Source organism: Pterocles gutturalis, unplaced genomic scaffold (assembly GCF_000699245.1).
Source record: "Pterocles gutturalis isolate BGI_N339 unplaced genomic scaffold, ASM69924v1 scaffold12516, whole genome shotgun sequence".
Lineage (NCBI taxonomy): Eukaryota > Metazoa > Chordata > Aves > Pterocliformes > Pteroclidae > Pterocles > Pterocles gutturalis.
In genome coordinates, this window is record NW_010105583.1 from 15 (window position 1) to 15,820 (window position 15,806).

At 37.3% G+C, this 15,806-nt stretch overlaps 1 protein-coding gene across 1 annotated transcript; it reads right to left on the reverse strand.

Moving 5' to 3' along the window:
- Positions 1 to 346: 346 nt before the first annotated feature.
- LOC104471939 (importin-8-like) lies at positions 347 to 13,974 on the reverse strand (the record flags this gene model as incomplete). Its single annotated transcript, XM_010087455.1, has 10 exons — positions 13,960 to 13,974; positions 12,707 to 12,788; positions 10,439 to 10,595; positions 8,027 to 8,185; positions 6,919 to 7,075; positions 5,066 to 5,155; positions 4,165 to 4,259; positions 3,515 to 3,599; positions 1,295 to 1,429; positions 347 to 446 (listed from the first exon to the last, which is right to left on the reverse strand). Coding segments are annotated over exons 1-10 (1,075 nt in total), but the record flags the coding sequence as incomplete, so codon positions are not given.
- Between the last annotated feature and the right edge of the window lie 1,832 nt (positions 13,975 to 15,806).

A 15,806-nucleotide genomic window follows, 5' to 3' on the forward strand; every position in this document is an offset into this window, starting at 1 on the left:
TGCAAGAACTTGCAAACAGCTGGCACATCTGCAATTCAAGATTCTGACTCTGGCATTAAGAAGTCAGCAAACCAGTTTATTTGGGCTGCACTGAGCACATGTGAAGCAGAAAAACACATTAAAAGAATCATTTAGCTTAAAGCTACTAGCCAAACGGCCAGAACTCACTTGATCTGCCTTCTTCTTTTAACTACAGATTGGTGAGATTTAAGAAACAAATTGTCTTTTTCCTATTGTTCAAGATACTGGTGAAGACAGAGACATTACAGTGGCCATGCTGTTAATTGGGACTATGGTGTACAGTTACAATGAAAGCCAAAAATAAATGCTAAACACAAACATTTACCAAATTTCATGCGGATATATTCATATGGATCCTCTTGCCAGAGCTCTTCATCCTCATCTTTGTAGCACATCAGAGAGAATATCACTTCTTCTGTTATACTCTAACATTAGAGAAGTCAAATACACATAAGTACACATAAAATCAAACTCCAGTACAGGTTCCCTCCACTATGCACTAATTTACTAGACCTGCTTTTCTGAAGAGCAAAATTCTTTTAACCAGTGTTTTTTCATTTTGGCTAAGGGAAATAAACTTACAATATACATACTTTCCTTTTGTGATAGTCCCACACAGCAGCAATTATATAATCTAACTTTATGATAATACAGTACCACAAACAAAATATACTTCAGGACATCGTCTATAAACAGGGGAACATGACATTCTGCAGAAGAATATCACCAATCCAAAATTTGAAATGAGAATGGATTTCAGAGACCTTCCTCTTAACACTCATGGCATTAAGTACCTACAACAGGGGAGCTTATGGTATGAAAAAAAGCATGAAAATAACTTTTCACTTGTTCTGAGTTCACTTACAGAACGTGTCCTTAAAACAGAGTTCAGTTCCTCATAGTTAATGCTCTCTTTGTCCACAGTCTTTGCACTACAATCAATTATGAATTTCCAAATCTATAGACAATTCTGAACACTAGCAACTAGTAAAAGCCAGAACATTATGACTTACTGGCAGATTTCAAAAATAAAAATAAAATAACTTATGGAATGGAATCTTTAATTGGGTTAACACTATCTGCAATAAAAGGTAGTCATAATACTGAAAAAAACCAACCACATTAATGCAGAAATGTTATATTTTGCACAGATCGATTGCTGTGTGAAAGATTCATGAAACCTTTAAAAAACTGAAATTTAAAAAATTTTTTTTTTAAAAAACTGGTGCTTTTAATCATCCTGATGACATGCAGTGGGGTTTTGTGCACTGACCTGTATGTGTGGCTTCATTTGCTTCCATGTTACAGAGTGAACAACCCCTTGGTTCAGATAATTTAGCGTTTGCTGAAGAACGCGTGGTGCAACATAGTCTTTTTGCCTGTATTGGTCTAAGATTCTTAAGAGAACCTAAAGAAATGACAAATTAATATTTTTAAATTAAGACTGAATATTCTCTCTCACGTATAGACATGCAGTGCACTTCTTCAGTGAATGTACATGTAACTAAGTTCTACAGCAGAGGTTCTAGTGTTAGTAATCACAGTAATGCTTTTGATCCAAAAATCAGAAATAATGGAAATATTAAGGATCTAATCCTGCAACCATTTATGTACATTTATGTACCTTTACTACTAGCCCCACCATGTGATCGCTTGTGATTGTAAACCAAAGATATGCTTCAATATTCACAAGCTCACAGTTTACATGTGCCTCAGCAAAATTTGGACTAGATAAGGAAAAGGCACTGTGATATTTTCAAAGTGGTTGGCCTCTGAATTTGTTAGTAGTGTCTGTGTTCATTTTTCAAGGACAGGCCTCTAAAGAAGACAAATCACTTTGGAAGAGCAGTGATAAGAATAGAAATACTAAACTAGAAAAAAAAAAAAGGTTATCACCTAAATCTGTGAATCAGAAGAGATTCAAACCCCTTAACTTCAATTACCTGTTGTAACCATCAGATCGTATCACCTAGCATTCTATCACAAACTCTATCACACAATGCTTCCTTAATGTAAAGGCTTGCTCTACTAAGAAAAACCTACAGTACAAAGCCATTAATCTGCACTAATGGCAGATGAACTATTAAGTGTTAATAAGTTTAAAGAATGGGCAGGTACCTGAATAACAATAAAAGTCAAGGACAATGCATAACAAAATATTCAGTTATATATTTTCAGAAGGACAATTTTGCTCCATAATTCTTCACAATACTATAATAGATCTTATTTTGAATATAATTCCTTCCTTAGGAGCACTAAGTCTGATCTTAAGTCTTTCATATGATATGGTCCTTGGGCAAGAATTGTCTATCTCTCATATAGACTCTAGCAAGATGTCAGCACTTAACAACTGATAAATAAGTAATGAAGCCTTAGTAATGTAACAGTCACAACAGAATTCTTACTAACTCTGCAAGGAAATGTGTCAAATCAGCTTTTAAAAGCCAGAAATGGAAAAAATATGCAGGTTGTCCAGTCCATTTACCTTTAAAGCTAAACTGTTCCCTCTACTACACAGCCTTCTTAACAGAAGATTTTTAAGTATTTCAAATTACAACTGCCCATGGGAGTCTATAATTACACTCAGGAATTAAATGTTGCAAGGAGTTTAGAACAGATATTAGACTGTTTCCCTTTTCATTTAACGCTTACAGGGTTATCACAAACATTCATCTCTTTAGTTCTTAACGTTTACACATTCACACTGAATTAATATGCTGATGGATAAACTAAAAAAATTTTACAGTGAGGGTGTTGAGGCACTGGAACATGTTGCCCAGAGAAGCTGTGGATGCCCCATCCCTGGAGGTGTTCAAGCCTAGGCTGGATGAGGCTTTGAGCAACCTGGTCTAGTGGAAGATGTCCCTGCCCACAGCAGGGGGGTTGGAACTAGATGATCTTTAAGGTACCTTCCAAGCCAAACCATTCTGTGATTCTACGTTAATCACAAATAATTAGCATTCCCCAATAAAAAAAAATTTCCTTGCAAACTATGAATTTATGAAATACATTTCACAAAATATGTTTTCCAGGTATAAAATAATTTTACTGCAGTTCTCCAGACAGCTTCTAATCTGCTTGTATCTTCCTGAAATAAAACAGTATCACTGGATTTCTGTGCCTTAGTTGTTTGCAGCAAAAGCACTTACTAAAGACTGGCCTGAAAATACACCCTTCTATTGGCCTCTGCACTAATAGTTTTTTCTCTCAGCTATATCTAGAGTGTTTATACATGATGATAACACTATTTTATCAGCACTTGCCTTTTCTGAGAATTTCCCTGCAGGGTTTTTTTGAATTGCTGGGAATCTGTGTTATTATACCTCAGTTGTGTATGACACTGAGTTCTAAAGAACTTCTTAATCACTAAAAGAAAAACCTGACTCCGTTCATTTTTGTTTAATGAATGAACTTCGATACGAGCACACTGTTGAAAAGCAATAATTTGTTCAGCCAAAATGATCTAATTCAGAAACAAATAAACTATACTTACCTGTTGTATGCCCACAGCGTAGGTTTTTAAAAAAAATTCTGAGAATTCAAAGTATTCTTTAGTTACATTTCCAGGACTTCCATACCTTTAAAAAGAAGAGGACACAGATATTTACATTATGAGAAGTCTACTGTGTAAGGAAAACACAGTACTTTCTTAAACACAAAGGACCCTGAGCAGTCTTCCATCCCCAAAGGAATCCTTCCCACAGGTTCCTCTGAAGCCATTATTCCCCATATAATGCCTCACTTCCCATTTCTTTTCTTAGATTCTCATAAGGTACAATACTAGTCAAGTAAATATAGCCACCTTCTCCTCACAAGCTCTGTAACTTCAATTTTATGGATTTCTTTTCAAATCTTTTCCTGCCTTTGTATTTGAGAATGTAAGTACTTATAGCTGGATGTAGTAAATAAAAAAAAAATTTAAAATTTACTTTTCCTGCGGGGCTAGTTTCTTGCCATCTTAGAGACTCAAATCATTTCTGTAAGAGCTCAGACCAGTGGCTGGGGGGGGGGGAGGGGGGGGGACATCTTCAGTGACCATGAGCTGTTAAATCAACTAAACAGTGTCTTGTCTAACTGCACCTCAAATGACATTACAGATTTGTAACCTAAATTTAGTTTTTAATCAGTTTGTTACTTTATTACCGTTCAAAAAGACGAGCTACAATATGCAATGCCCACTTCTTGCATTTCCACCACACCAGCTCCGGTCTATCATCTTCATCAATTTGCAAAGTCTCCTATGAATAAATAAATTTTGTTTTAAATTAGCTGTGGGTATTGTTGAGATAAATTATGCTTTAAACATTCCCTGCTGAGTAAACTAATTCAAATGCACAGCATCAACTAAAGCTTTAGTTCTTTTAACGGTTATATAACATTAAGGAAGTTTCTTCAGGAATTAGTCAACGTAACATTAAATGTGTAAGACCTGTACAGTGCCTGTACGTTAATTTTCAAAATTATGCATATTTAAAAAATGGAAACTCTCACATATACTTGAATACCAACCAGTGGCATGCACTCTGACTTAAAAATTAACCATGATACTAACTCCTCCAAATACACACACCCTAACCATATACTAATGCAAAAGCTATTAAAAGAACACTAAGGTTGTGAAATAAACTTCTAAAAAACTTAAGACATGCAAGTTAATGTACACACATAAACAAGAATTTAATTATTATTTTTATTTTGTTCTTCAAGAAATATAAAGGGCAGATGAAAGAAAAAGAGGAACAGAGACAAATGATGGGTTTGTGATGAGCTTTTGATGCTTTTTTTGAAAGAAACTGGCTAAAATTTTTGGGAACTTCTAAAATATCCCAGATTAGAACTTACATAGTGTCACTACTTCTGACAATGAAATTCTGACAGTTTACATGATCTTCCTGTGTTTCTGTTAGAAACACCACTTACTCCAAGGATAAGAATCTTAGACAGATGACCTCTTAAAAAAAGAACATTTAGAAAATCTTCCCACTGACTGTTCCTCAAATGCCAACACACAACTATCAGAGGTCTTTACAAAACTAAAACTTACTGGAGGTACATTTCTATCAATGATAGTACGGAAGATCTCCATCCATTGAGTCATAGTCTGGTTATTTACCAACTGGAGCGGCAACGCATACTGAAATAAGAAAAAACACACACTAATGAAATAGTAGTAATTTTCTCTGAAAAAGGCAGATGTTTCTACAGTAGTTACATTCTGAGGAAGATGAGGTATTAAGTAAAACTAAAACTAATTAGGTTAGGTATCAATACTACTCTAATTGCATCCTTCTTGGTATAACTTACAGAGGAATTTCTGAGCAGACACTATTTGAGGAAAGCTCCTTGGTCTGAGAACTTGCTAACTTGGTTTTTTCCTGTTCTTCACAATAACCTGGCTAACTTTTAGGGATGACAGAGGTGTCTGCATAACAGGGTTTGGGTAAACCAATAGCATTTTAGTAAGTGAAATGTACTCCGAATTATTACCTAGCTACTATCTAATAAATCTTACTTCTCTACAAAATCCAAAGCAGAGTAACAATATTGAGAGCAGCCCCGAGGAGAAGGACTTGGGGGTGCTGGTTGATGGGAAGCTGAACATGACCCAGCTATGTGCGCTTGCAGCCCAGAAAGCCAACTGTATCCTGGGCTGCATCAAAAGAAGCGTGACAGTAGGTTGAGGGAGGTGATTCTCCTCCTCTGCTCCGCTCTTGTGAGACCGCACCTGGAGTCCTACATCCAATTCTGGGTCCCCCAACATAACAAGGACATGGACCTGTTGGAGCGAGTTCAGAGGAGAGCCACAAAAATGTTCAGAGGGTTGGAGCACCTCCCACACAAGGACAGGCTGAGAGAGTTGGGGTTGTTCAGCCTGGAGAAGAGAAGGCTCCGGGGAGACCTTGTAGCAACCTTCCAGTACTTAAAAGTGGCCTACAGGAGAGATGGGGAGGCACTCTTTATCAGGGAGTGTAGTGATAGGATGAGAGGTAACAGTTTTAAGCTGAAAGAGGGTAGGTTTAAATTAGATATTAGGAAGAAATTTTTCACTGTGAGGGTGGTGAGGCACCGGAACAGGTTGCCCAGAGAAACTGTGGATGTCCCATCCCTGGAGGTGTTCAAGGCCAGGCTGGATGAGGCTTTGAGCAACCTGCTCTAGTGGAAGGTGTCCCTGCCCATGGCAGAGGGGTTGGAACTAGATGATCTTTAAGGTCCCTTCCAACCCCAACCATTCTATGATTCTATGAATATTCAAGAAAGCTACTGAAAAGTAAAATAGGATCTTGGGATCCTTTTAATCCTTCCCCCATCTAATAACAAGCTATTTTAGCTTTTTAACCCCCAGTAAGAATTTTCACATTGTCCCTTATGTAGGATCTTGTTTTGTTTTCATTTCATGGTAAAAATACTTCCTCACCAAATTAGTCCCTGTAAAAGCCAAACTCATTTCTGTAAAAAGCACATGCCTCAAAAAATAGTATCTGCCAGAACTTCAGAAGACAATGAGAAATGCCATCTACTGAAGTGCACTATTTGACAGCTATACCACAATATCCACTAGTGACACTTTCAGAGGCCAACTAGCACACTCTAGATACCCATATGGTTTATATCAGGTAACGTGTGACTTTATAAAAATAGGAACATTTCTCCAGTAAGTTTACACATAGGATATGCAGAAGTACCTAGGTTCATCAAAAATTTCATCTCAGGGATCATGTGACCAGTTTTTAAGTAGACAAATCTATAAAGATCATATTTTTATAAAAGCCATTTATTTTACATTACTTTTCCCATCCAAATCGGTATTCTTACTCAATCACACCCATGAGTATACTAAAGGGTGTCGCTGTGCCCAGCAAAGTAAAAGTTTTGGTTTTCCTCTACACAGATGCCAACCTGAACAAGAGCATAGAAGATTTTTAAGATTTGTTTCTGAAGCAGCACAGAGTAATGGGAGTTATCAGGCAGAAGCTGGATCATCTGTTGCTGAATCCGAGGCAAAAATATTTGCATTGCTGCTATGAGAGGATCTCGCTCCTCTGCTTTTTTGTATCTGCAAAAGAAACAAAAATGTTGGTCCAGGATCTATACACTGAAGATTCTAATACCTATTAAGATAATTTCTGTACCCTAAAAAAATATATAAACTAATATCTAGCACTCACTCATTCACTCTCCCCTCCTCTAGCTCCCATCTCAACAACTTGTGCAAATTCGCTAACCTATAAATAGAGAAATGAAAAACCACAAATGTTACTTTATATAAACGGAGATATTGGGAGGAAGAACTAAGGTTCTTTACTACTGAATTGTCAGCTCACAGAAGCAGGAACTTGAATTTCTCTGACATTCGTACCAATGCCAAACCCAATTTGGGTGCTGAACAAATAGGAGCAAAGAGCCATTGAAAGGGAAAGACAATTCCTTTGTTTGGAAAACATTCTTTCTCCATTTACATTTATTTTGTGCAGTTTATATATATGTTTCTAACAACAAATAATTTAAAAAAAAAATTAGTGAGAGAGCTCACTACGCTTCTCATAACTCACACTCTGTGGATTTAGACTATCAGGAGGATGATAGAGGTAACAACATGAAATAGAAGCATATGACAATGATAGTACTGTTTCATGACATAAAAGTAGAAAATAATTCGCATTCATATATCCAGCATTTGGGGAATCTTCAAACAAAAGAAGTTATCAACATTCAAGAAATTTTTCACAGATTGGTAAAATCAGCTCAAAAGTACAAAGCCTCAAGAAAAAGTGTCAGTAAATTCATACAGATTATAGTTGGCATCTCTGCTTTCAATTCACTGATGATATAAAGATGATGCATAGTTTTCATTTATTTGCAGGAAAGGAAGCATATAATAATTATTGATTCCCATTTTCTATCTGAATTCCTTGTACAACTGCCAGTGCTCTTAAGAATGTCACTCTCACTAATCAGCTGAGACTAAAAGTATCAATTCCTCATCTTCTGATGGACATCAACTTACTCGTAAGTCTTCACCAGCTGATAAAGGCACAGGAGGCTCCCAAGCCAACTCCCACTGTTCTGAGACTGCAAGTAGTAGCCTATCTTGTCTACCACGGCTGTCCAATGGCCAGGAAAGTCATGTTTAATGATAGCACGGAGACACATTGTCAGCTGTGCTCTATGGCAAGAGGGAAAAAGAAAGACACTCTAAGTAAATAAGATTATGGCATGGTGTTTAATATTAAAGGATAGTTCCCAAATCTTGGTTTGTTCGCCACAGTACACATATTACATCATAAGTATCATGCTTATTTTGACCGAAAGAGTTCTAGGAAATAGCAGAAGAAAAACGAGAAAAAAAATCCCAGGGGATATAACTTAAAGGAAGAAACTAACTTCAGAACATTTTAGCTAGTTTTCTCCCTTCCTCCTCCCTCTCCACACCCATCAGGCAATATCTGAAAACAATTAATTGCTCATGAAACCAGCTAGCTTTGTACTTTGAAAATGAATGTGTATACTTCTACACACTTATGAGTCTGAAAGCAATCATAAAAACACAAGTTTGTACATTTTAATTAAACAGTACTGGCTTGTGTTATGATCCAAGCCAGAAGTTCCTTATGAAATTACAATTTTCCTGGAATCTTCTAGAATAGCATTTTCTCAACCTTCAAAGCATATGGCACAGCCAATTAGGTAAAAACATCTTACCATTCCTCTCCCTCCACACAATTTTAGGTGCCACTCACAATGCTGAGGGCAAGACAGGGTTGTTGATTGACTAAAGTGAGGTGTGACTAGAAAAGCTGAGCAGCACTGAACTAGAAGCTGTAAAATAAATACTCTTGGCCCCGCTAAGAAATAAATTTTTTAAAAAAAGTCTGCAGAAAATATTGGTTCTTCTATATTTATTTTTCCTTGGGTATCCTCTTGCAGTCCATTACATAAAGAGCCGCTATTACAAAGTAGTTCAGTAAGGGGCCCTCCACTTACTGATCCTTCGAGCTTTGTACACAAACTTACCTTTCCCCTCAAGCCTTTGGAGTTTGTTGCCGATTTGGTTCCTCCTCACCCCTTATCTTCACAAACGGTGAAAAATATCAGTATTACAACATCAGACTAGTTCCAGTAAAGTTTCTTGGACTTTTTTAACCTCTGACGAATCTACAAGTTTAGCCAGTATTTAGAAACCCTGTACTTTATTTTACATGATTGTCCCAGGGTTTTTGACAATCCTTTTAGATGTAGATTGTTGTACCATCAGGACATTTTGAATCTCAGGTTATGAAACAATGCCTGAACTAGTTTGCAAAAAACTCTGCAAACTTCCATTATTTTTTTTCTTTTGTGTAAACTTAGCCTTGGTATTTATGACATGATGGCAGAGGAAACTACATGCCTTTATTACATTATCACAGAAACAACACAAGCTTCCTTACCTTGTACCACAGCCTTGGCAAGGAACACCTATCTCTTTCAGTTGAGATACTTATCATCTGTGTCAGAGCGCATTAGAAAAGCTGAACCGGAAACGATGATCTAGTTCATTTTCTTGTCTCAGTACATGACCGTTTGTACCGTAAGCATTCCTGGCAGGTGTTTGCCTAATCTATTCATAAAGACCTCCAGTGACAGCAATGCTATAGCAGTCTAATGCATTCTGGTGTTTCATTATTTTTGTAAAGTGTTTTCTCTAATCCCAATTTCAATCTGTAGTCAAACACTCCTCTTCCAGATATACTGACAAAAAAAGACATCTTTGAATACTTAGCTAGTGGAAAGGAGAAGGCGAGAAGAGGAAGATTTTCTTCTGTTTTTCAACATTACACTACAGTCTAATCCCATCCTATCACTTTAATTAGAGTAGTAAACAATCCCAGCCTCACTTTAATTAGAGTAGTAAACAATCATAGATTGTAGCATGTCTGTGAATCTTTACGATTCTTCCAGCAAAAAGAGAACAGTGTTTCTTCATTCTTTTAATATCTTAAAACCAAGAATGCTAACACACATGTAAATACTGGGATTACATTAAAAAACTGGAAAAGTAATTGAGAAAACAGCTACTAGAAAAAAGAAAACAGATCTTGGGCAGTATTCCTCTGAATGGTTAATTCTGTATTGCAGATAGCCCTCTATACTATCTGCCCTGAATCAGCCAAATAGACAGGCTGTCACTACAGCAAATGATGTAAGACACTTTAAACAACACCATAAGAGGACAAATCACATCACAGGGCTCTTGGCCAGGTTACTACATTTCTGAAAAATAAGTACACATTAATATGTTAAAATTAATTATTACTACATTTTCAAAAGAAGTACTTGCTTCACCTCCCAAGAAATTGAGATTCTCACATTAACTACATACAGACTGGTAAGTCTGAGAACTTGAGCTACAGAAATATCTCTACACAATGTAAGGTACCTCACTAAGTCAGGAGAACGAATTATTCCTTCTACAATGTTATCACGAATCTGTTGACGATCATTTTCATGAATGTTGAATGGAAATACTGCTTCTCCAGGAGGTGGTTCACGGTCCGGCCAGTACTGTGTCACCATGTTCTTCAGGTAAATGGCAGCTAAGCATAAACATTGGGGGAAAAATAATTTAATTCTAACACATCTTCACATTACTCTGTGCTCAACATGTTGTACAGCTGAAAGCAGAACGAAGAGCTGAAAAGATGACAGAAAACCACTGCATGAGTTCTTAACAGTTACAGGCCCTAAGCACACCCGAGTCAGAAAACCATTTTTTTATGATTCCACACAAGATCAGGCTCAAGTGCCTGGTCCTAAACAGGATGGGATAGTATTTCAGTCAGCTTCTACTGGGGTACATTCTTTATTACAGCAGTCTTCCATATGGACATAATATTGCATCGCTCTAAACATGCAAACAAAAATCTACTTCTCTGCATTTTCACTCATCCCTAAAACAACTACTCAAGCTCAGTAAGTGAAGTTTGGGAAAGCTCATGTAAACAAATCATTGTGCACACAGATGGGATACTCTGCTTGGGAAAACGCCCAGTACGAAACTGGCATATGGCCTACCTTCTATTCAGACAGAAATGTTTGTTGTGAATTCCCTAAGCTTTATCTCACTATTAGGATTTCACATAATCCCTTAGAATTGTTCCCTTCTGTCTCACATGAAAAACCATGAAAAATAAAGTTAATCTTCAACTGAAAATAAAACAGCATTTATGCCTCAGTACTAAAATGCCTGTAGGCATTCTTTAGGAAACATAGAAAATGTAGTGTAAGACATTAAAGGAATGTTCTTAATAAACTCTTATCCCTGTACTATTTTGGTTGGTTACTAGCTAGGGCTTTAAAGCATAAATAAGATATCCTTGGGTACAATCATTCTTCTTGCTGATGCCAAATTACAAAGTATGAAAACATGTAGTTTGTAAAATATTTTATAGGAGCAAGAGGAAAAACAGTTCTGTGATATGCTAGAATATTCAGATAAGAAACAGGTCCAGAAAGACCCAAGACTTTAATTTAGTTTGTTCATAAATCTTGTTATTATACAAATTCTTGGCTTCTTAAAAATTCCCAGGGAAATCTGTTCACTTACAAATGTAATTTAAATTTGCTTTTCTATTTTATATCCCCACTCTGTAAAAAAATAAGCAAATAAACAGAAATTTTAAAAACTATGGTCTACATACTTGTGTTTTTTTTCCTGAATAATACTGAAATGAAAGATTAATTTATAAAAATGAACTCACGGAGTCTAGATTAAGCATCAAAGTTTACTACAGAATGGTTTAACAATGCCATTCAAAATTGGATTATCTTTGAAAAAATAAACGCCAGCATGACAAACAGCACATGTCAGCATGCCCCAACGCACTCAGGGGATTAACAGGATCTCTACAAAAAAAACCAGCAGTGCTTCTATGGGAAATGCTGTTCCATAGGCTAAAAATAGAGCTGCGGATGAAACAGTACTCATCAATCTCTTGAAAAAGCTTAATATTTTCTGTACCTGTCAAAAAGATTGTATTGGAGTAGTTAATAAAGATTATGAGAATTTAGAATCTGATCTTACACAAATGTATACCCTAAAGTTAACTCACCACCATACCTTAACTCACACACACAGTTGGGCAATCTTTCCAGACGTGCTCAGATTATAAATTTATAACTTATCAGTGATGTGACCTTCCTTCATATCCACTTTTGTGAGCAGACACCAGAGATACTGACTAAGCATGTGTGGCTACCCGAGGGAACTATAGGGTTTTTTTTATTTTTGAGAAACTTTAATTTTTCCAAGAAAAGGGATTCAAATAGAGAAATATGTATTCAAATGAGATCTGCTTTTTTTTTAATTCCCACTTGTCTTGGCATCACTACTTCTTCACCACCAGGAGAACGAATACCTAAGGCTCCCTGGGTACTAGTTTTGAGCAGAAATCATTCTCTTTTCATATCAGTATCACAGCAATCCAGCAGGGATCACTACCAACACAGAGAAGCCAAAGCAGGACTCTACCCTATACTCATGGTTTTATCTGACCCTCATGTAGGAAAGAAACAGCAAAGCCAGATCCTTTCCATTTCCACATTCAGAACAGACATGAACTTACATTGCAACAGCTCAATACTCTGTTGAAATAACTAACAGACTGACTTTCTACTGAAAGAAAATGAAACAAGGAATTTTTCTCACCTGCTTGACGCACTGGAAATTCAACTTGATCTGATACTATGATTTGCAGCAGACTTGGAGCAAAATTGATGATCTTATAGGACTGAAACACATACAAAATATAGTTAGCAAATCACTACGTTTAAAGAAAACTGTATTAGCAAAAGCTCAATAAGAAATACAAACTGAAGATTTTGCAGGGTTCTTTTGACTCTCTGCATGAAGTTTACCCAGATCTGCAGCAATCCAAATAATTACTTGCAAAAGCTGAGCATATAACAGCACATGGGTGAAATAAGTAATGCAAGAAGGCTCTCCATTAGAGATTAGTGATAATGAATACTTTAATTCTGAGAATGCATAATGAGAAGCACTACAGATCTGTCTTTGAATTACTTAACTTAGTCTCGTAAGTCAAATGGATATTGACATGCTTCATCAATATATGCCATTTATTTGCAAAATAGATTGTGGTACAATAGCAATACTGATTTTTTAATAGATTAAGAAAACAATTTTAAATTCTTTTCAAGTGTGAGCAGTATCTGCATTAGCCATATATTATACAGCTAGCTTTTAACGAACTAGAAGTACAGTGCATCTTAATAGAAAAATAAAACCTGGTGAAACAAAGTGGAGTAACCATTTTAAATTATTTTCAGGCACAGACAGATAATATTTTAAAAACCACAGCCTTCCTGGGAACTTTTCAAACGCTACATGAGCCATGCAGCTGAAGAATTTCAAAGAGAAAACAATGCTCACTGAACTTCCAAGCAAAGCATGTCAGATTTAAAAGATGTGAAAATCTGATAGCATTATACTGCTGTCATTCAACAGGGGTCCTCCAACGTGAAGAATCGTTGACTCAGCATGGTGCAGTTACTGCTAAGCTTTGGCAACATCAGTAGTTACTAGCAGGTCAGATCTTTCATCACTTAGATTCGTGTGCTTCATGTTCAAAGAGAGATGCTTCCTGGGGCTTGACAGCAGAAGCTTTCTTTATTTCACCTTTTATAGTATTTCTTTCCAACCAGATTATGCATGGCAGTTCTGTGGTTGTTTCCAGAGCTGTGCTTTAAGTCTACTACATCCTCCTGTAAACTTTGCCTCATTCAAAAGCTGTGAAATAAAAGGTACATTCTGCTCTTCAAGTACCCAGTTCCTTGACTTAGCATTTCCATAACGAGGTAAAATTACAGTGCTTTCATGACACCTAAGTGTAACAGCTGCATCACAACACCACCATTCAATAATTTTACCAAAACACTTACCTTTCTGGCCTTCATTTTACTCATTATATGGATAGTGTAATTGCAACCTACTCTGTGCTCAGAGACTAGTTTGATGTTTATAGAGTAATCCGAGATCTCAGATAAAAGCAGTAATGGCAAATCAAAAGCATACTCTCCTGCAATTCCCTTCTCTATAAACTTTAATTATCCATAAAAAATGCTCCAAATAAAGTAAAGGCTGTAACAGACAGCACAGGAACTCCATTTTTCTACGGACATGCTGAAAGACCAGCTTCCAACATCAACTGGTTTGACACACATTGGATCACAAAGATCAGCTTTTAACTGAGTATCTTAAGAGTCCAAAGCTTGCCCTTCAGTCGCTACCGGAGAGAATCTGTACAATGTTGGTGGGTTTGGACAAGGGCTGCAGTAGGCTGTAGCATCCTCCATCACTCAGCACCCAGCTCCCAGGGAGATAAGGAAGGCACGAGGAATCCCAGCAGCACAGAAAACCAAAAATGTGCTTGAACTCTTAATTGTCCTTTTTCTTCTAAACAGTGCCAATATGCTCTTCTCAGACCCCACCTACACACAGCCTTTACTACTATAAGCAAATTGATTAAGAATGCATCCTTTCAGGGGGTTGTTTTATTGTTCTTTTCCTGCAATAATCCTATCAGTATCACATTTAGGGTGGGCACAGTGATCACAGTATAAATTATTTCCCCTTCTCTGTGCAAACAGCTTTCACTGAATCTACATTAAAGTCACAGGTACTCCAGAAAGCTCCATTGGTACCACCAGTGCTGGTGTACAACTGCTGTCCCTGAAGTTTTGCCAGGATATATACAAATACGGTTATTTGGCCTGTGCAGCAAATCCTTTCAGCAAGTGCCTGGAGTGACAAAAGCCATGTTATGCAGAAGGTACGCAGTGTCTCAGAGGGGGCCCCATCCCTCGCAGCACACTGCTACGAGGGTTTCTTTAAACTTTACATACCAACACCTCTAAAGAGATCACAGTGACACAGTATCAATCTCCCACTAAATCCTTCTACTCCATGCTACTGTCATTACCATAATTCACATTTTTACATAGCTTAATTTTCTACTCATTATCAGAAACGTGAACTCTGTAGAGCTCAACAGAGATTGTGCCCGTTTTAGAAACAAGACACACGACTCTGTTGTATTTGTGAAGCTCAAATACCATCCTGCTCACTTGTACAGCAACGAACCCGGTCAGGAAAACTACACGCCACTGGCAATTTTTAGAACAGAGGACTTTTTAAAAAGCTGCATGCAGCAACATTTTTCCTACACCAGCACATTCTCATTGGTTTAGTTATCATGCTAACCATGATCTTGGGATGTATGCTTTCCCTGTCTTGATCGGGAAACCATACAGCAGGCTCCCAGACCCCAGCAAGTAAAGCTGTACGTATCACGGGAGCAGGTGTAGAACAACTGCCAGGTGTGGACTGTGTAAATTGAAAGAGACAAGGAAGAGACCTCAGAGCCAGACCATTATTTGTATCGTTACAGCTGCACCTGAATTTTCACAAAGGGAGAGCAGGAATATCATCAGTCCCATGGAAGGAAGGGAAAGCTATCTGCTGATTCTGAAGAGACATGCCCAGGAGCCACAGGGAGGCACCAGATGGCTGACAAAGACCCTCAGCGCAACTCCTGTAACACAGCACGCTGCTTTGTGCAGTTTGTGAATAATCACATTGCGCTGAATTCCCATTGTTGGTTGTTAATTCCACGAATTAAGAGCATGGGATACAGTAACATGCAAGGCTCGCAGCTGAACTGGGAGAGGCATACAGCACTGTAAGATACAATTGGGTAAATTGACAGCAATGGAGAAGAGATGCCTAT